General features: G+C 38.1%; 2 protein-coding genes across 2 annotated transcripts in view; one reads left to right on the forward strand and one right to left on the reverse strand.

The window, feature by feature from the left end:
• Window positions 1-21243, forward strand: part of KCTD16 (potassium channel tetramerization domain containing 16) — a 298172-nt gene that overhangs the window by 73575 nt on the left and 203354 nt on the right. The window lies entirely within an intron of this gene.
• Window positions 6054-6579, reverse strand: LOC132486424 (small ribosomal subunit protein uS13-like). The gene has a single exon (XM_060093568.1). It carries the CDS (start codon window positions 6557-6559, stop codon window positions 6101-6103), a length of 459 nt encoding a protein of 152 aa, XP_059949551.1. The 5' UTR covers window positions 6560-6579; the 3' UTR covers window positions 6054-6100.

Genomic DNA, 21243 nt, shown 5'->3' on the forward strand with positions numbered 1-21243 from the left:
GTCCAGCTTAAGTCAGACCTACCCTGTTTCTAATTCGGACCCAGTCCGTCACTGGAAACAGTCTGATTTCTACGTCAGATCCAGCCCAACTCCTGCCAGTTTGGGGACCCAGGTAGGAAAAGAAATGCTCAAAGTCTGAACGCCTCCAACGCATAAGCTGTGGATGGAGCATCCGAGGGACCTTACCTAGAGGCAGCGAGAAAGCTGTGACTCCAGGGGCTCTGCAGGTACCTTTGCTTGCTTGTTGCTTATTGCTCCTGAGGACTGTTGAGGGTCTCCTTGGGTTCCCTCTTTTGTCCCCAGACCTGTGAAAAGATAAACTGAGGCATATTAAAAATTTTTAAGTTTGAGCAAAAATCAGTCCAATCGGAAACATCCAATCTAGCCAATAGGAAGGAGCTCTGAGGGGCAGTGCAAAATGACTTTAGAGCCAGAAAGGAGCAGGAAAGTTACACTAGACCAAAAAGCAGGTTGTTTATGGCAAGGTGACTTTCCTTTAGGGGATGGCAGGGGTCTAACAGGTAGATGACCTAACTAGTACTCATCGGCTGTCTCCTGATTGGCTGGTTTGAGATTCCATTTCTGGCAGAGCCAAAAACTCAATTAAGTCTCCATTTGATGTGGGGCTTAGCCTAAGCAATGCCATTATTGGGCTGGTTGTCTTATTTTTTAACAATACAAAAGCACCATTTGCAAAAGAAACTCATCTGGGGGCTTCTAAAGGGAATTTCATTCAATAAAAGAGACATTAGTTATTTAAAACCATGTGGGCATTTTCAGGAGAAAGGTTAAAAGGTTTTCCGGGAGATAGAATTTCTGAAATTTTCCTTCTTTTTCTCCTTCTTTTCTCTTTCTCCTTCTTTTCTCTTTCTCCTTATCCTTCTCATCATCCTCTTTTTAAAATTTAATTTAATTTAATTTTTTTTTGCAGTATGCAGGCCTCTCACTGTTGTGGCCTCTCCCATTGCGGAGCACAGGCTCCGGACGCGCAGGCTCAGCGGCCATGGCTCACGGGCCCAGCCACTCCGCGGCATGTGGGATCTTCCCGGACCGGGGCACGAACCCGTGTCCCCTGCATCGGCAGGCGGACTCTCAACCACTGTGCCACCAGGGAAGCCCTCATCATCCTCTTTTTACTTCTTTTTCTTCTCTTCCCTTCCTCCTTCTCCTCCCCCTTTTCTCCTTCTTCAATCCAGCTCAGAGTGTGTGGCATTTATGGTAAGAAGTCTTCAGGGAGCAAGAATGTGTAGGAGACAGGTAGCTTGGGAAGGTTAAAGGTTACTATAACAGTGCAGCAATTGACAGTTGGAAAAGTGTGTAGAGGTTGCTAAGACAAGGTAACCCAGAGTTATTGTGGATGAGGAGGCAGAAGGAATGGGATGTATAATTTTTTTTTTTATTCTGAATGTGAGGTCGTGACCTCATCAGTATTTCTCCACAGTCCAGGATAATGATTGTGCTTATGAAATAGTAAATGAGAAGGGTGGGCAGAAACATTTGCTCTACATGTTGTCAGGACTTGACCTTGTCTGAATTCGGCCTTTGGACTTCAGCCAAGAAGAAAGGGTTGGGTGAGGCACTGGCAAGGGACAGCAAGGAAAATGCTATCTTCCAATTTCCTCTTTCAGACGACCTTCCTTTCTTTTAACTAACCTACCTCAACCCTTGTGTACTCACTTCTCTGCTTGGATTTCTGTACTTTTGAAGGTATCAATTCTACCTTTAAAATCTCATCAATCAGGTTTGCTTTTTCTTTCCGACTCTGTTTTACAAGGAACTTTTAGCAAAGTCCAACAAAACCACAGTGTTTCTGAAAGCCAGCTCTGTTTAAATTGTACCCAGGTAATTATAATTTCTTTAAGTGTGGCCATTCCTCTGGTAATATGTATTCACACTAAAAAAAGATATTTTCAAATTCTTTAGCAGCATATTAAAATGCAAATCGGTCTTCCTATTAAAGATTTCTGGAAGTTCTCTGACAACACATTTAAATGCAAATTGCCAAAGTGTAGATGCTAAAATTAAAATTGGGAAACATAATACACCTCCATGGAGGGGCTGATACTCTTAACAGCAGAAAGGAAAGCGGAGCTCCGGGCCCCCTGCATTGTAATCATACAGTTGGTCAGTGACAGGTTTGGGCAACTGCAGAGAATAACAGTCCCACCCCCCAGTCCCTCCTCCTCCATCTGCATGTAATTCTGCAAAATGGACCTGAGTAGAGTGGACTCAGTGCAATCTGATAACCAGTTCAGATTCTCTGTCTTCCTTCCTCTCATGTCATGTTGCCTGGACAGACAGGGGAAGACAAAGCTTCTGACCTATTGGTATTATTTACTTAGTGACTCTGCCTTGCCCTATTTACAGACCCTACGAGATTTCTCCCCTGTCTCCTGCTCTCTCTAGAACTGGATGGTTATAGAAGGCATATTCCCATGGCAACGATACAAGCCAATGCTTTCCCAGTTCTGCTTTTGTGACACCGCAGGGTCCTCCTAATTATCCCAAAGGGTATCATGGTATTCTCAAACAAAATTAGTTTTCATTCACTCTAAATTTAAAAATAAATGTGTCATTTTTTGCTCTGGGGCCATTAGGTGGTGAAGGATGTACGCTGCAAGTCAGGTGGGTGGTGGGAGTGAAATTAAATAATGATCTGCTCAAAAGACTTGAAAATGTAATGTTGGAGATCATTTCAGGACTGTGTGGTTGAACAATGTAGCATGGACTCCTAATTCCTAAAATGCGGCTCCCAGATTAAAATAACCTGGGTCGTGAGCAAAGCCTTTCTTGCAAGGCTGAGCATGCTATCCTCTGACATTGTTTTGCTAGGTGATGTGTCTTTAGGATCTTTCTAAAGTGGCCTTGGGAGAATTTCCTGATGAACTAGCTCTCTTTGGTAGTGTTCATTGCATCCTTTGTTTGAAAGTAATTTTTAATTATACAAAAAAATACGTGAATACATTTTTTCTTAAAAGCTCTTTTGTTTTAAACCCAGTACCAGCTTCTTCTCCGAGAGTCAACTTTGTTATGAATCTGGTGTGTACTCTTCAAAATAGTTCTAATATATATCTATAGATGATGTACAGAACTGTTGTGTGTGTCTCTTTGAAAAAGGAAATGACATTGTTCTACAATATTATTTCTGTCTCTCAGTATTTCTTAGGGAATTATCAATTTTGATGTATGTATCTTTAATTCATTTATTTGCTTTTAGAATTATATGATTATATCACAGATTATTTAGCCAATCTCTTAATGGTAGACATTTAGATTACTTATAATTTTCCACTATTATAAATAATGCTGCAGGGAATATTTTTGCATGTGGTTTATTTAGGATAGGTACATAGAAATGGAATTACTATGATCCTCATTTTTCAAGGCATTTGCCCCTTTCTCTTAGCCCTCTGTATCTGGCAGAGACCTGGAAATGTTCCTTTTTGATTAATAGGTTCTGGTTTCCTGGAAGGAGGGGTCTTGTTTCCTATTTATATTCTGTTCCATAATCTGTGTAATTAAAAAATAGCAATGTTGCAAGAAATTACATAATGATGACAGTCATATCCTGTGTTTAATCCACAGTGCAAATGACAGGGTGTGAAGTCCACAGTGCAAATGACAGGGTGTGAAGTCCACAGTGCAAATGACAGGGTGTGAAGCAGAGCTCTGAGTGATGGAGTTAATATCATTTATTCAGTGTTGCTATATATCCATAGATTCTATATCCTTCCCTGAGGCTGAAAAACTCACTCTATGTTTTTCCCCTAAGGGTTTTATTTCTCTTTGGAAAGTTTGCTGTAGGGCAGAAATAATAATTTGCAATTGTATAGTTCTCTGTGTTATTTGGTGGGCTTCATAGTCTGGAATTATTGAATTATCTTGTGAATTCAGGCAGTGTACATAGCTCAAAGTTGACGCTGCTGCTGCTGATGATGATTGTGATGATAAGGCCCCTTTGGGCTGAGTGGAAGCCTTACTGAGAAAAAACAAAACAAAACCTCATAAACTGCAGAATGACTTCCCTTTGTAGAGTGCATACTAAGCTTGATTAGAGAGTAGACAGGTATTTGCATAGTATAATTTCAATCACAGATGGCTAAACTTGGAAAAGAACTTAGACCAATATCCTCCTATTCCATCTAAGAAACTTGCATCTCAAAGAGATGATGTAAGTATCTGCGATCACTTAGCAAGATAATGGCAGAGCCAGCATGATAAACCAGATTTTTAAAAATTTTACTTTTCAAAATTCACGTACAGTAAAATTTACTTTTTTCCTTTTTGGTAATTATACCATTTTGCAGTTCCACCAGAATAAGAGTTCCAGTTATCTACAACTTTGCCAGTACCTGTAATGGTTAGTGTTTAGATTTTAGCCATTTTAGTACGTTTGTAGTGGTATCTCATTGTGTTTTTAATTTGCATTTACCTAATGGCTAAAGAGGTTGAGCATCATTTCATGTGCTTATTTGCCATATATATATCTTCTTTGGGGAAATATCTGTTAAAATATTTAATCTAGTTTTTAATTGAGTTATTTGTTGCCTTTCTGTTGAGTTCTGAGGTTTATGTGTGCATGTGTGTGAACACTATATATGTGTGTGTGTGTGTGTGTGTGTGTGTGTGTATATATATATATATATATATATATATATATATATGTATTCAGGATATTAGTACTTTGTTGGATATATGATTTGTGGCTATTTTTTCCCAGTATGTAGTTAGTCTTTTCATTTGTTGTTTTTTTTGCAGAAGTTTTTTGCAAAAGTTTTTAATTTTGATAAAGTCAAATTTATCAATTTTTAATTTTATGGGTTGTGATTTGATGTATCTAAAAACTCTTTGCCTAACCCAAGGTTTCAAAGATCTTCTGTGTTGTCTTCTAAGTTTAATAGTTTCATATTTTCCATTTAAGTGTAGGATCCATTTTGAGTTAAATTTTATTTAATGTATGAGGTATAAGTAGAGATTACCATTATCTTTTTTTTTTTTTTTTTTTTTTTTGCTTATGGATGTTCCATTGTCTGGCACCATTTGTTGAAAAGGCTATTCTTTCTCCATTGACTTGCTTTTGCACTGTTGTCAAAAACCAATTTCTATTGTCTGTATCTGAAGTCTCTCTTCTATTCCATTGATCTATTTAACTGTCCTTTCATCAATACCAGACTGTCTTGTTTTGTAACTTTATAATAATTGTTTGAAAAATTAAATGAATCCTCCAATTTTGTTCTTATTTTTCAAAATTGTTTTGGCCACTTTAGTTCCTTTGCATTTCATTAAAATTTAGAACCGCTTTGTCAATATCTCTAACAGCAACAACAAAAATCCTGCTAGAATTTTTATTGCAGTTGTGTTATATTCATAGATCAATTTGGGGGAGATTTGAGGAAAATTAAACTCTTAAAATATTGAGGTTTCCAATCAACACACATGGTATATCCCTCACTTATTTGCATTCTTCTTTACTTTCCTACATCCGTGTTTTTGAGTTTTCAGCAACAGATTTAGCACATAATATTTTGTTACATTTATCCCTAAGTATTTCATGTTTTGGAGTATTTTACACAATTTTTGGTTTCCTTTTTCTTTCTTTCTTTCTTTTTTTTTTTGTGGTACGCGGGCCTCTCACTGTTGTGGCCTCTCCCGTTGCGGAGCACAGGCTCCGGACGCGCAGGCTCAGCAGCCATGGCTCACGGGCCCAACCGCTCCGCGGCATGTGGGATCTTCCCGGACCGGGGCATGAACCCGTGTCCCCTGCATCGGTAGGCGGACTCTCAACCACTGTGCCACCAGGGAAGCCCGGTTTTCTTTTTCTTTCTTTTTTTTTTTTTTGAATTATCTGGCAGGCTTGTCCATCTATGTGCTTGCTTTTCTTTCCTTCCTCCTTCCCTCCCTCCCTCCCTCCCTCCCTTCCTTCCTTCCTTCCTTCCTTCCCTCCTTCTCTTCCTCTTTCCAAGCATGCCCAATGTATGTGCATAACAGAACCCTATAAGTATGATTATTGCAATGTCAATAGTGTTTAAATTCTAATAGTTTTCTTATGAGCATTTTTTTAACTGTATAAACTATTTATTAACAGACAACGCCCACAAATTTATTTCTTCTTGGACACACCCACGGTGCGGCCACGGCGGCCTGTGGTCTTGGTGTGCTGGCCTCGTACACGAAGTCCCCAGAAGTGGCGTAACCCTCGGTGGGCCCTAATCTTCTTCAGTCGCTCCAGGTCTTCACGGAGCTTGTTGTCCAGACCGTTGGCCAGGACCTGGCTGTATTTTCCATCCTTCACATCCTTCTGTCTGTTTAAGAACCAGTCTGGGATCTTGTATTGGCGTGGATTCTGCATAATGGTGATCACACGTTCCACCTCATCCTCAGTGAGCTCTCCTGCCCTCTTGGTGAGGTCGATGTCTGCTTTCCTCAACACCACATGAGCATATCTTCGCCCCACACCCTTAATTGCAGTGATGGCAAAGGCAATTTTCCACCGCCCATCGATGTTGGTGTTGAGTACTCGCAAAATGTGCTGGAACTTCTCGGGGATTACTAGAGACATGGCGGCGGCCCCAGCCACGGCGTGTCTTATGAGCATTTCTGAACATCATTGTTAAAAACCTTTTGATCTATTTCTGCTACCCCTCACCCCCTGCCTCTAGCAGCCACCAATCCTCTGTATCTATAAGCTTTTTGAAAAACAGAGTCCACATATAAGAGAGCTCATCTGGTATTTGTCTTTCTCTGGCTGACTTAGCATAATTCCTTCAAGGTCCATCCATGTTGTCACAAATGGCACTATTTTATTCTTTTTTATGGCTGAGTAGTATTCCATTGCATATGGCTACCATATCTTCTTCATCTAGTCACCCATCAATGGGTACTTAGGTTGCTTCCATATTTTGGCTATTATAAATAATTCTGCAATGAACATGGGGGTGCATATATTTTCTCAATTTAGTGTTTTTGTTTTCTTGAGATAAATACCCAGAAGTGGAATTGCTGAATCATATGGTATTTCTATTTTTAATTTTTTGAGGAACTTCCATACTTCTTTCCATAGTGGCTACACCAACTTACATTCCCACCAGCAGTGCACAAGGGTTCCTTTTTCTTCACATCCTTGCCAACATTTGTTATTTGTTGTCTTTTTGATAATAGCCATTTTGGCAGGTATGAGGTGGTATCTTACCGTGGTTTTGATTTTCATTTCCCTGATTATTACTGATGCATCTTTTCATATACCTGTTGGCTATCTGTGTGTCTTCTTTGGAAAAATGTCTATTTGGAACTTTTGAAATATCTGTTCAAATTTTGATTTTCAATTGTTCCTTGCTTACTGTAAAGAAATGTGATTTATTTTAATGTATTGACCTTGAATCCTGCAAACATGTTGAACTCACTTATTAGGTCCAGGAGCTTTCTGTAGATGCCCTGAAATTTTCTATACAGACAAGTGATGTTGCTTGTGAGTAGAGACAACTTCACTTTTTTTTCAATCTGTATGTATTTTATTTCTTCTATTGTGCCTTATTTCAATGACTAGGGCTTTTATACAGTGTTGGATAGGAATGGTGAAAGTGGATATCCTTACCTTGGTGCCCATTTTAGGGGGAAAGCATTAATTCTTTGATCATTAATTATGATGTTAGCTTCATTTTTTTTTTTTTTAGCTTCATGTTTTTATAGAGATCCTTAATCAGGTTAAGGAAGATCCCTTTTATTTCTAGTTTGCTAAGAGTTTTTACTGCTGTGAATTAATACTGAATTCCACCAAAAATTTTTCTTTATCTATTGGCATGATTAATGTCATTTTCTTCCTTAGTCTGTTAATATGATGGATTACATTGATTTATTTTCTCGTAATGAATCAGCCTTGCATTTCTGAGATAAACCCTACTTTGTCTTAGTCTGAGTTTCTTTTTATATATTGCTGGATTTGACTTCTGATATTTCATTGAGGTCTTTTATATCTGTGTTTATGAAGGATATTGGTCTGTAGTTTTCATTTCTTATATTGTCCTTGTCTGCCTTTGTTGTCAGAGTCCTGCTGGCATCATAAAATGAGTTGAGTAGTATTCCCTTCTTTTCTGTTTTTTGGAAGAAATTGTGAGGAATTGGTATTATTATTATTTTCTTACCTGCTTGGTAAAATTCACCAGAGAAACCATCTGGGCCTGGAATTTTCTTTGTTAGAAGTTTAAAATTATGAACTAAAGTTTTTAAATAGATATAGAGCTATTCAAATTATTTCTTGGGCTTCCCTGGTGGCACAGTGGTTGAGAGTCTGCCTGCCGATGCAGGGGACACGGGTTCGTGCCCCGGTCCGGGAAGATCCCACATGCCGCAGAGCAGCTGGGCCCCTGAGCCATGGCCGCTGAGCCTGCGCGTCCGGAGCCTGTGCTCTGCAACAGGGGAGGCCACAGGAGTGAGAGGCCCGCGTACCGCCAAAAAAAAAAAAAAAAAAAAAATTATTTCTTTCTTCTCGAGTGAGTTTGGTAGTGTGACTTTCAATTGGTCCACATCATCTAAGTTGTTGAATTTATGGCCATAAAGTCATTCTTAGAATTCCCCTATAATTATTTTAATGTCTGTGGAATCTGTAGTGATATATTCTGATATTGATAGTTTGTACCTTCTTTGTCAATCTGGACAGAATTCTACCAAGTTTGTTGATCTTTTCAAAGAAGCTGCTTTTGGTTTTATTGATTTTTTTTCTGTTTTCTATTTTTCCTTTTTCTTTTTCTATTTTAAATTTATTTTAGTTTATTTATTTTTGGCTGCGTTGGGTCTTCGTTGCTGCACGTGGGCTTTCTCTCGTTGCAGCAAGCGGGGGCTACTCTTTGTTGTGGTGCTCGGGCTTCTCATTGCGGTGGCTTCTCTTGTTGTGGAGCACGGGCTCTAGGTGTGCGGGCTTCAGTAGTTGTGGCACATGAGCTTAGATGCTCCGTGGCATGTGGGATCTTCCCAGACCAGGGCTCGAACCCGTGTCCCCTGCATCGGCAGGCGGATTCCTAACCACTGCGTCACCAGGGAAGCCCCACTTTTTAATTTTTGTTATTTACTTCATTCTACTTGCTTAAGTTCCACATGTTCTTTTTCTAGTGTCTTAGTCTAGAAACTTCAATTATCCATTTGAGAGTGTTCTTCATTTCTAATAGAAACATTAAGTGATATAAGTTGTCTTCTAGCACCATTTTAGATTCATCCCATAACTTTTAATATGATATACGTTTATTTTTATTCAGTTCAAAATATTTTCTGGTAGGTTCCAGTCCTTTTCATTGATGGTCGTTCTGCAGATAGTTGTGATTTTGGTGTGGTCATGAGAAAAGGTGAGCTCAGGGTCTTTCTACTGTGTCATCTTGGCCACCCGCAAAGAGAATCCAATTCAGAATATTTTCTAACTTCCTTGAGACTTACTCTTTGATGCATAGATTATTTGGAAGTGTGTTTTTAACTTTGAAATATTTGGAGATTTTTCAGATATCTTTCTGTTATTGATTTTTGGTTCAATTTTGTTATGATCAGAGAATAATACCTCGCATTTTTTCAATTAAAAAAGTTATTAAAGTTTGTTTTTATGACCCAGTATATTATCTCTCTCATTGAATATTCCATGTGGACTTGAAAAGAACATGTATTATGCTATTGTTAAGTGGAGTGCTTTATGAATGTTAATTAGGTCAAGTTGATTGATAGTGTGGTTCAGGACTTCTTTATCCTTCTTGATTTTCTTTCTATTTGATCTTTGATTACTGAGAGATGAGTGTTGAAGTCTCCAAGTATAATTATGGATTTGCCTACTTGTCCTTTTAGTTGCATTCATTTTTGCTTCACATATTTTGAATATGTTATTAGGTGCAGATACATTTAGGATTTTTATATTTTCTTCATGAATTAACCCTTTTTTAATCATTTTGTAATGTCCCTCGTTATCTCTGGTAATTTTCTTATTCAGAACTCTGCTTATCTTTATGTAGCCAGTCCTGTGACTGACTTGGTGACAGAGGAAGGAGAGGGAAGGAAGAAAGACACTTGAGATCACAAAGACCCCATTTTCCAGTTCCTCTGGTCGTAGAGAAATATATCCTTTCCAGTTATCCAAAAATCTGCACAAGGGTATTGTCTCATGACTGAGCCTTGCCTGGGACCAGCACAGGAGAGTAAAAAATATTAAATTAAACCAGTCTTCCCCCCACATATCCATCCCACATGGGGGCATCTTCCCGGTTTTCTGGCCATGAAGAGAGAAGAAGCAAATTTCTCTTGAAGTGTCTCCTGATTGCATCTGCTGCATAGTCTTGGGATTCAGGACTTTGTGGAGTTCAAGCTCGGAGGTATGGGAGGGAGAAACACAGGAATGTCTGTACCATGTTGGTCACGCTCCTAGTTCTAGTATTTACTTTTAGTGTTATCAGATAGGGGCCTTGTGCATGCTATCCAGTAATTTTAATTGTAATTAGAGAAAGTATGGAATGAGCTTATTGCATTGTAGCTGGAGCCATCACCTCATAAACCATACTTTACTCCACACTGAACAACTCAAAAGATTCCTCCCTGTACTTTCTCTGTCATTTTGGTCAAAAATGCCTTCTTAATCAGTTCCGTTATTATGCCTGAAGTTCTGTATTACATACTACTTTTTTTTTTGCGGTACGCGGGCCTCTCACTGTTGCGGCCTCTCCCGTTGCAGAGCACAGGCTCCGGACGTGCAGGCTCAGCGACCATGGCTCACAGGCCTAGCTGCTCCGCGGCATGTGGGATCTTCCCGGACCGGGGCACGAACCCGCCTCCCCTGCATCGGCAGGCGGACGGACTCTCAACCACTGCGCCACCAGGGAAGCCCTACATACTACTTTTAACACATGTAACTGATACAAGTGCAACAGCCAACTATTTTCAGCCAATTGTGCCTTAACTCTAATCAGTTCAATAGATAATCATTAGCATAGATCATAACTAAGAGAAAACAAAAGCAAAAATGGAGAACTATATTTCCTTGATGGAAATGGAAAAGAGGCTGGCTTTATGAACACGTGTCTTTGTAGGGCATGAAAATATATGTCCCTTAACAAATGAAGGATAAATAAGAGCTTTGTTTACATGGGAGACAAATCAGTAGGTATTAGATTTTATCAGTAAGTACTCCTTTGGTTGTGATCACAGAAATCCAACACTATTTGACTTAAACTAGGAAAGAAATGTATTTAAAAATCTAGGAGTAATATGGCTTCATAAATGACTACATTCAGTTACTCAAATTATGTAGCCAGGGATCTGTCTTCCTCATTTTCATGGCTTGTATAGCTTTTTTTTTTTTTCTTCTGGGGCCGCTCCCTACGTGGCATGTGGAATCTTAGTTCCCTAACCAGGCATTGAACCTGTGCCCCCTGCAGTGGAAGCATGGAGTCGTAACCACTGGACCACCAGGGAAGTCCCAGTTTCTGTTGGCTTCATTCTTGGGCAGATTCTTCCCATGATGTGGCTAGTAACTAGTAACTAGGTCACTAGTGACTTCAGACTTACAATTTTTCCTCAAAGTAACTCTATCAAATAGAGTATCTTTTTCAAAATCGTAATTGGAAGTTGGAGGTTCTCATCAATTGGCCTGGGTTGGGCTTTATTCCCATCTCTGAACCATCAACTGTTATTCTGGTTGTCCAGACCTAGAAGTAGGCTTAGCCCTTGATAGAACAGGGACTACAAGTGAGGAAATAGTAAGTCCCCCAGGACATTTGAGGTTCTATGAACATAAGAAGAAGGCATTGATTATAAAAAGGCAAAACAAGAGCTATCCATTCTGTAGGCGGTGTTAAAAGAAGGATGGAAAGCTATGAAAGGAAACACTTCCCACTTCACAGTGTGGCTTAGTAGCCTATTTTGAGTGAGAAGGAAAGCTCAAAGGCTGATTTTCTAAATCTCTAGCAGTAACAATTCCCTTGAATCCAGGGGAGTAAGTGAATTATGCTGAGTTTTTATTGTCCCTGATTTTAGCACTGACAGGTATAGTAAATGCAATTCTCCAGTAATATTGAATGGCGTATACAAAAGACAGGCCATGTTTCTTTTTTTTTTTTTTTTTTTTTACTAATTGCTACCTGCTATATTTTGTTACTTATTTAAAAAATAAGAAACAGATTTCAAGTTAAAAAAAGATTTCTTTTTAAGTTAAAAAGTATATCAGATACACTTTTTAATGTCAACATCTTTATAGCTAAGGAAAAATATTGCTAAGAATTAAAAACAGAACATTGCTTAAAGAAAAGAATTTAGAAGAAGAAGAGGGTAGGCATTTCTTAAGTTATGAATGCTCCTCTCTCCTCTTCCATAGCTCTCACCATAAACTGGTTTGCTCAGGATTCAGGGTTGAGTGTCAGGGCCAGGATCCCTGAGGAATTGTCTGAAATATGCCATCCCAGAAGCACCTCACATAAACCACCACTGTTCAGCTGCCACCAGAGGCATGGAGGTGATAGATACACTTGGAGACAAAATTGCCTCCCAAAACACTGAGTCTCTCCCCACCAGAGGGGAGTTTGTAGGATGGTGTGAAGACGGTCTCCACAAGGAGTCATATGTAATTGCTACTGCAGCTGTTGCACAAAAGAAAAATTTCCTGAGGACCAAGAAAGATCAGAGATTTAGGCAAGTCTCTCAGCCTATTGCAAATGGCAGGGTGACTGTTCAGCACTTGAGAAAATCTGAGAGCCTAAAATTAGTCCTTAACACCTTTGGGATAAGAAAAAAAAGGAAGATAAGGGAACAAATACTTTAACATTTTATTCAAAGTCTGACATGTAAAGTAGTTGGCATAGGCATCTTTAACTGGCTGAAATCATCTCAAAGTGAAACTTGTACTTACAACTTTCTTAGTGTTCTCTCCTTCCATGTCTTCTCCTACCCTTCCCATTTCCTCTTTGGCAGCATCCCGTTACAGTCCTTTTTGCCCCATATCTGGCTTCTCTCGAGCCAGGGGGCCTTAATATGCTGTGTACCCTCTAAATACGTATGTTGGAACTCAGCGACTTTTTGTTTTTCTGAGCATAACACAAATATACCATGGAGTTTTCACTGGAGCTACCCAAAACACTTTCATGGTGTATATGTTCTCATGTGCTACCAGGAACCCCACAAATCTAAAACTACTGGAGTATGAAAGAAGCATTCCTATTTTAATTCAAAAATTGCAGGCTACACTGCTGTCTATTTTGCAAACATAGGGCTTTGGATTCCAGTAGTAGTATTTTGTAGTTGGTATTTGGTTGATCTGACATGGCAGCAAACCTTTTATTAAAGGACCAATCCCTTTGTAAGTTTTTATCCATTTCTTCAAAACTCAGAATACCAGATAGAACAATTTTTAGATGTACTGAATTTTTATGTTTCAACCACAGGCCTAAGTGGAAAGCATGTGATTGTCGTGGCTGTCATACGAGTCTTTTTTTTTTTTTTTCCCCTTCAAGCCATCTGCTAATGGTGATAATAAATGACTTTTTTTTTCTGATAAAGGATGTAAATCATTGGCATCATCACTTGATGTTTTGGGCAGGAATGTTTTCTTTTTTGTTTTGAGTCATCACCAATTGTGAGGCCTAATTTGATATGAAACCTGAAGGTTTGGGGATTTTTGTTTTGTTTTCTTTTTAGATAGCTCTCTTTATTTCTTTATGTTTCTGGTTGCTTGGTTTGGGATCATGGTCAAATATCATATACATCACAAGTGTGTGAGTAAAGATATCTTCTTTCTTTCACCTCAATAAACTATTATATTTAGATTTTATTCCCAATTTAGTGAGTTTTAGGTACATACATAGGTTTGGACTGGCCTAGAGATTCTCTAGCAGAGACATCATTGTAATTTCCGCTATCATTTTTTGGGAACATTGTCCCATGGATGAGGGTTGGGTGTGCAGAAATAGATATTATAACTAATGGACATCTGCATTGTGCTTTAGAGTTGTCATTTAATTTTAACTCTATAGTTTTACACAGAAGAGTTATGCTTCTTTTTCAATTCTTAATTTTAAGAATATCTGCAAAGCCCTTTTATATAAACTGAATTCCACAGAATCAAATCAATGATATCGTGGTGGTGATATCACTTAGTGGTGAGGAAAAAAATCTACTTCCTATGATAATTGCAGTAATGACAGTAGTAATAGCAGAAGTAAGAGTAATGATGATAGTATGTCGACTGTTTACTGAGCACTCGTTATGTATCAGGTATTAGTCTAAATACATTTTACGCTTTACCTCACTTTATCCTTATGTATTAGTTTAAGTCCTTCCAGAAGCAAATGCCAAGGCAGGGTTGTACAGACAAGCATTTTATTAGGGAAAATGCCTGTGAGGGAAAATGGGGAGTGAGTTGGAAGAGGCTAGAAGGCCTGCTAGGCTTTTTTCTTTTTTAAATTTTTTTATTATTTTTTTATACAGCAGGTTCTTACTAGTTATCTACTTTATACATATTGGTGTATATATGTCAATCCCAATCTCCCAGTTCATTCTCCCCTCCCCCCCCGGCTTTCCCCCCTTGGTGTCCATACGTTTGTTCCCTACATCTGTGTCTCTATTTCCAAGTTTCACCCCAAGTGAGAGAGAAAGGGAAGGAAGTTAAGGTGGAAGGATCTGATGAGATTGCCATCAGTTTGGGGAAAGCTAGGCAAGACTATGGGGGAGTCTTTGAGTCCAGTGTATCCATTAAGGAGTCTTGTGTCTTCCAGAAAAAGGCCTGCCTTAATGCCTTTCCTGTGCTCTATCACTGGCAGGGAGAAGCCTGTGTGAAGTGGGGCCCTGGTACAAATACTGCTGTGGATTTCAGAGCACAGGGACCAGGGCCTTTGGTCGATTGATCAGTTATACTCCCTGTGGCTGGAAGTCTGTAGGTGTCTTCTCATGGCCACCACACCTTACCTCAACCCCACTTTACAGTGGAGAAAAACTAAGGCAACAGAGAGATTAAGTAATCTGCCCAAAGTTAACAACTCATAAGGGACAGAGCCAGGATTCCAATCTATGCAGCTTGATGTCGGATTCTATGCTTTCGATTGCTAGATCAACTCTTCAGGTTATACTTTAATAATCTTTGATACTATTAAGACAAAAGCACCATATGAAGATCTAGAGCAGATTTCTTAAACTTTAGCCGGTATAAAATCACTCCAGGGACTTATTGAATGTACAGATGAATAGCTCCTTACTATACAGATTCTGGCACAGGTAGCCTGGGGTGAGGCTTCGGGATTTACCCTTTTAAGGCTATCCCTAGTGATCCTTTGCAAATGATCCTTGAATCAGACTTTCATAAACATTGCTCTGGAGAAAATACTGGGCTTGGAGATAGAAAAGTGTGCTTTAAATTCTGATGGTGCCAATTTCTAGTTGTGAAAAGTTGGACAAGTTACTTGTTAAACCCAGTTTACAAATTTGCAATTGGAGATAACAGCAAAAATTAACTAAATAGGGCTCACCAGGTTGCTGTGAGCTCCCGCCAGACCAGATGTGAAAACATGGTTTGATAGTCTGGACAGCATTGTGCACGTGGTGGTTACAATGATGCCTGATTGGTTCTCAGATGGTCAGCGGATCCTGGTTATTTGTGGGTATGTCATGTGCTTCGGATTTGAACATGTTTGCTATCTGCCTTTGAATCCAGGTGAAGAAAAAAGGAATGTCTTTAAAGTAGTCAATCAATCAAATAATTAATTTCTCCTTTACTTCTCCAGTGAGTCACATCATGTCTTTAGAGAGTGTCTTTGTTATGTGGGCAGCTTGAAAATGGAGTCTTCGAAAAGGCATTTCATTGATGCATTTTTTTCCCCTTTATTCATGGCATCACTACTGGTTACTTTAAAAATTAACAGTGATAGTAAATCAGAGTGCTGTAGAAGATGAAGAAAATTTTCATTTATTGCTTGTCCCTTCCTCCAGTTTCCTATGGGAACTAGAATGTGCCCGAACCTGCATCTTGCTGCATTTCACCCTAGGATATCTAATGTTCCTACATCCCATGAGAGCAAATCTCAGGGATCAGCTCCAATGGCTATCTGCTAAGGATTTAAGAGGACTGAGTTTTAAGGCTGTGAGGTGCCTGTCATTAATATTTTTTTACCTGTCTATGGAGATTACTTATCACTGGTCTCACATAACCCTTCCCTTGTCTGCCTAGGAAACACTATCAGATAGGAGAGGGATACCTATTGTCCAAGACTGGACAATGCCACACACATTCCCTCTACTGATTCTATCTTGGTGCTTTTCTCCTCTACATTATGTTCTTGAGCCAAAGATGTTAGGGAAGGAAAAATCCACTTAGCTACCTGGAGTGTCAGTCTCTTTGTCTGTAACTTGAGGGTAATAATACATGTTTCAATGAGGGTCAGATAATATAAGGCAACCCCTTTATTAAGACCTAACTGGTTACCAGAATTTGGTGACACATTAAAATATCCTTAATACTGGGCACTATTTCCAATTGGCAAAAAATTGGAAATTGTACTTTTGTTTCTAGAAATGCATTTTATACCATAAAATTAAGAGAGCTATCAAAAATAAATGAAATGAAAAGAAAATCCAAATGGAAACTTTTAGTGAACATTTATTAAGCATATAAAACCAAACAATAAAAACCTTTACCATAAATTTTCCTTTTGGGAACATTTTCTGCGTGAAATATATGGATGAAATATACTAAAATATATCCATTAAGATTATTATTATTTTTTGTACTGAAATTTTCCTCTTATAATCATAAGTATTCTTTACTTTATCCATCTTAAACATGTTTATCATCAAGTCAGTGTGCCTGAATGCTGCTCAATTACTGGAATAGTAAATGTCCACGGAAAAGCAGTTTCCATAATAACTTCTTTTTCAAGGATCTCTTGCTCTTTTATATCAGTAAGATCTTTCCTTCTGAGCATCCATTAATGATATGCTTTATAGACAGATGTGAAATCTTCTCTTTTGGTTATGTACATTACCAAGACATTTGCTTCCAAAAAAGTTCTGTTTTTATTTTCTCTTGATGTCTGTTAAGAAGAGTAATTTTCACCTTCAGTAATTTCAGCTAATGTCCCTAGAAGTCATCCTTGAAGTGTTCGAATTATTGCACACAGTTTTCCTTGAACTGTGACCTCATGTCAAGCAATTGTCTATCTGTTCAGACAGAACCACAATGATTTTAAAGGGCTTTTATTAATTTATTTAGAACCATGTTGGTTCAAAAGTATTTTTAACGTGGATTACAAAGATATAACAATATAGGACATTAAAATAATTTAGAACATCAAGAGGTAGGGTGGTCAATGAGATTTTTTAACGAAGAAAGATGTTAAGTCTAAAACCAGAAAGTAACACTATATATTTTAGCAAAGTGGAGGAAAAATGGTGCTCAGGGCTAAGGGAGTAGAATGAGCAAAGAAATGGAATTAAGTGTGGACTGCCTAGAAGAATCCTTTGATGGCTCCTGGGTTGACGTTCTTAAGTTTACAATACCTGGCTGAAACCAAGATCTCATATTCATCTCCCATCATTCCTTTATTTTTAAACTTTTTTGCAGGTTAAAGGAATAAAATTTTAGTTTTCAATTACAATCTAGACTATTTCTAAATTTATAATCTAGACTATTAAGAGCCTTTAAGAATTTTTTATTTTATTTATTGTGATATAATTTACATACAACATTGTGTGAGTTTGGTTGGCTAACATGTTGGTTTGATGCATTTATATATTGCACTATGATTACTACAGCTAGTGTCAGCTAACCCCTTTATCATGTCATATAATTGTCATTTCTTTTTCGTATTGAGAACAGTTAAGATCTAGCCTCTCAGCAACTTTGAGGTTTATAATACAGTATTGTTGACTGTAATCACTGTGTTGTACCTTAGATTTCCAGAACTGATTGATCTACTTGTCGTAAATCATCATTACTTTCAAGCCCACTAAACTCCTGCCATGCCAATATCACTCACCTCCATGCCTGCACATACTCTGACCTTTTGCTCAGATCATTTGTCCTCTGTGTTATCTTCCTTGGCTCTCCTATACTAAGTCCTATACTAAATTTATGGCTTCTCTCTTGTACTTCCTTAGAAATTAGCACATACTACTAATTAGATGCCCAGCATACAGTTCTGTGATTTGTTTTAAAAGATCTATTACACTCAGTAGGCTGTGTGAACTTTAAAGACAGGTTTTATGTATTTAATATCATGCCTTATATATGGTAAATAGTTGCTTGCTGAATATTTTAATTGAAATGCATTGAGCATGACATGTTTCAAAAATAAGATACACTTTTTTAGAGAGGAAAGTTTTTTCCACTTGTAGGGGATCCAGTGAGATGTACCTAAAGATCATTAGACTAGGGACTATTAAAATGAGGTAAAGCTCAGAGGGTCTGGGAACTTGGTTGGGAAAAAAAATTAATCTATATTTTTACATCTTAAATTTAATATTTAATTATGAATGACTGTCACCAAGCAGTATAATATTAGCAGCATCTCTGACTTTGGCATTGGTAGATATTATAAATATTTTTGTATCATATCAGTTATTTCAGATTCTTGAAATTGTTTAAGATCACTTCTTCAAACTTAGGGAACTTGTTAGGCTGCTGCTAAATCTAGCTATTTGACCCATCAGTGAAGGAGCTCATATGTTTCCATATAGATTTAAAGGAATATCTTAACTATTTTTAATATAGTTGGTTTCCTTTATAATCTTATGTATTTTATTTTATGAATTTAAAAACCTTTTTATGAGAAAGAGTTCGTGGGCTCTTCATCAGATTGCTGACAGGATATTTGACACAACAGTGGTTAGGAGCACTTGCATTGTAAGCTCAGTGAGGACAGGGTTTATGAGGGATGTTGGCAGTGTCTTGCAAGCCCAATTCAGGGTAGTGGTATTTTGGGATATGGTAAAGTTGTCCTTGCTGCGGTAATGAATTAGAATTGGAAGCCTGAATAATCCAGAATACTACTGAGCAGAGCTTGGTTTGATGAAATCATTCTTTTAGAAAATTGGGTCTGGTTGTTCTACATAGGATGGGTTAGAGGGTCAAACTCACTTAGAAATCTGTTATAGCCCAGCTATGAGATGGGGAGGCCTCGTCAAAGGTGGCTGGCCATTAGGATTTAAGATGAAGACTTGGCCTGGATCTCACAAGGGTGAAATAGACAGAGATGAGCCATGGAAGTGCTGTTTTGGGTGGAAAAGAGCAAGAGTTTGATTTTGATGATACTGTGCTTGAGCTAACATAAACATCTTGTTAGATTTAGATGCTGGTTTGGCGTTTCAGTGTGAAGCTAAGGATTTGAAAGCTACCATTACAGAGGGAAGAGGTGAAATTAAAAGAACAAAGTAGTTCATCAATGGAAAGAGCAGAACGAGAGAAGAGGCTGAGAGTTAGGCAGGAAGATTCAGATTCAATAGAAAGTTCTCAGCTTTCCACTCCTCAGGAGTAACCAGTGATCTCTGCCCAACATTTACCCTCTGTGGAGTCTGGATTCAAAGGGAAAGCTGGACTCCTGGGCAGCACATATTTTAGAAGAGACTATGCTGCCCAGGAAGGGCCAGTGTTCAGCAGTGACCAAGGGCCCAGGTTGGCCTCAGATTGTGAAGCTCAAGTCATAAAATTCCTTTGCCTATTTGTATAGAAGCTTGGTGACATTGAAGGCCAAGTTCCATGCACAGTGTTACTGAACTCATTAGGAGCTTGGCTATTTCTCTTTACTGGCCTCACTTCCTACAGCTCTCACAGCATCCAAATCCGTCTCTTGTTTCTGCTAAGGCTACTCTCTGATCACTTGAGTTCCTTTTTTTCTTTCATTTCATGGCCTTTTCTCCAAGGTTTTCCTCTCTCTATTAGTCTATGGCTTTTTTCCAGAGTGTCTAATTTTATAGTCTTATACTAATTCTTCCAAGCTTTTAAAAATTGTTACCATGATACAGTAACCCTCAAATATCCACAATTAGCTGCTCCCCTAATTTGTTCCCTTTATGAACGTTTAAGGAGCCATACTGATGTCTGCTCTTTAACATTTCTCCAATGGTCCATGTTTATTGTTCCCATAATTTTTTATTGTGGCTTTTCTAGAAATTTAAATCTTTGTTTATAAAGGTCTGCTCTTATAAAAATGCACTGATGCTTTATTCTTGTCATGTCTGACCCCAACCATTGCTGAAATTTTATTTTGAAGTATCTTAAAATTTTGACTGAAACTTGATCCATCTATAAAGACTTTCAAAAGCATTCATATGCAGCAAGAAAGATGGTAGCCTACTCAGTAGACTGCATCTGGAATACTGATTACCTTTAGGTCCATGCCAATTTCCATGATGAACTTACCACAAAAGCATATTTTAATAAAACAACACATCCATTTCATTAGTCAGTTTTTATGTAATTAAATGAGAAGCCAATTACATTTTGCATATAATGTTGAATGTTTCTTAGAAGATTGTCTAGTAATTTAACTAGAATATAAACCCTGTATCCTCTTAAATTAAAACTGCTGTGTTTTTTGAATGAATACCAATATGTCATATCTTATTTTTCTTTTGCTGACACTAAAAAGAAAGTAATGACAGAATAACATGGAACAGATTATCATGAATTTTTAAATAGCTATTGACTTATTTTCAATTGATAACCATCGAAGATAGGCTGATAACTCTGTAATTCAGTGCAACTTGCTTTTTTAAAATTAAGACTTTATTATTTTGGAGCAGTTTAAGGTCCATAGCAAAATTGAGCTGAAGTACAGAGACTTCCCATATATCCCCTGCCCTCACACATGTATAACTTTCCTATTATCAACATCCCCCACTGGAGTGTTACATTTGTTACAATTGATGAATCTACATCATGATCACCCACAGTCCATACTTTATATCAGGGTTCAGTCTTTGGCGTTTTACATTGTGTGGACTGGACAAATATATAATGAGATGTATCCATTATTATGGTATCATACAGAGCATTTTCAGTGCCCTAGAATCCTCTGTGTTACACCTATTCATCCCTCCCCATAACCTCTGACAACTAGTGATCTTTTTACTACCTCCATAATTTTGCCTTTTCTAGAATGTTGTATAGTTGGAATCCTACAGTATGTAGTCTTTTCAGATTGACTTCTTACACTTAGAAATATGTATTTAATTTTCTTCCATGTTTTTTCGTGGTTTGATAGCTCATTACTTTTTAGTGCTGAATAATATTCCATTGTCTGAATG

This window comes from Mesoplodon densirostris, chromosome 3, assembly GCF_025265405.1.
Source record: "Mesoplodon densirostris isolate mMesDen1 chromosome 3, mMesDen1 primary haplotype, whole genome shotgun sequence".
Taxonomy (NCBI): Eukaryota; Metazoa; Chordata; class Mammalia; order Artiodactyla; family Ziphiidae; genus Mesoplodon; species Mesoplodon densirostris.

Bases quoted from the DNA above. Each gene is read 5' to 3' on its own strand.
- LOC132486424 (XM_060093568.1), bottom strand. From the start codon at position 6,559: ATGTCTCTAGTAATCCCCGAGAAGTTCCAGCACATTTTGCGAGTACTC.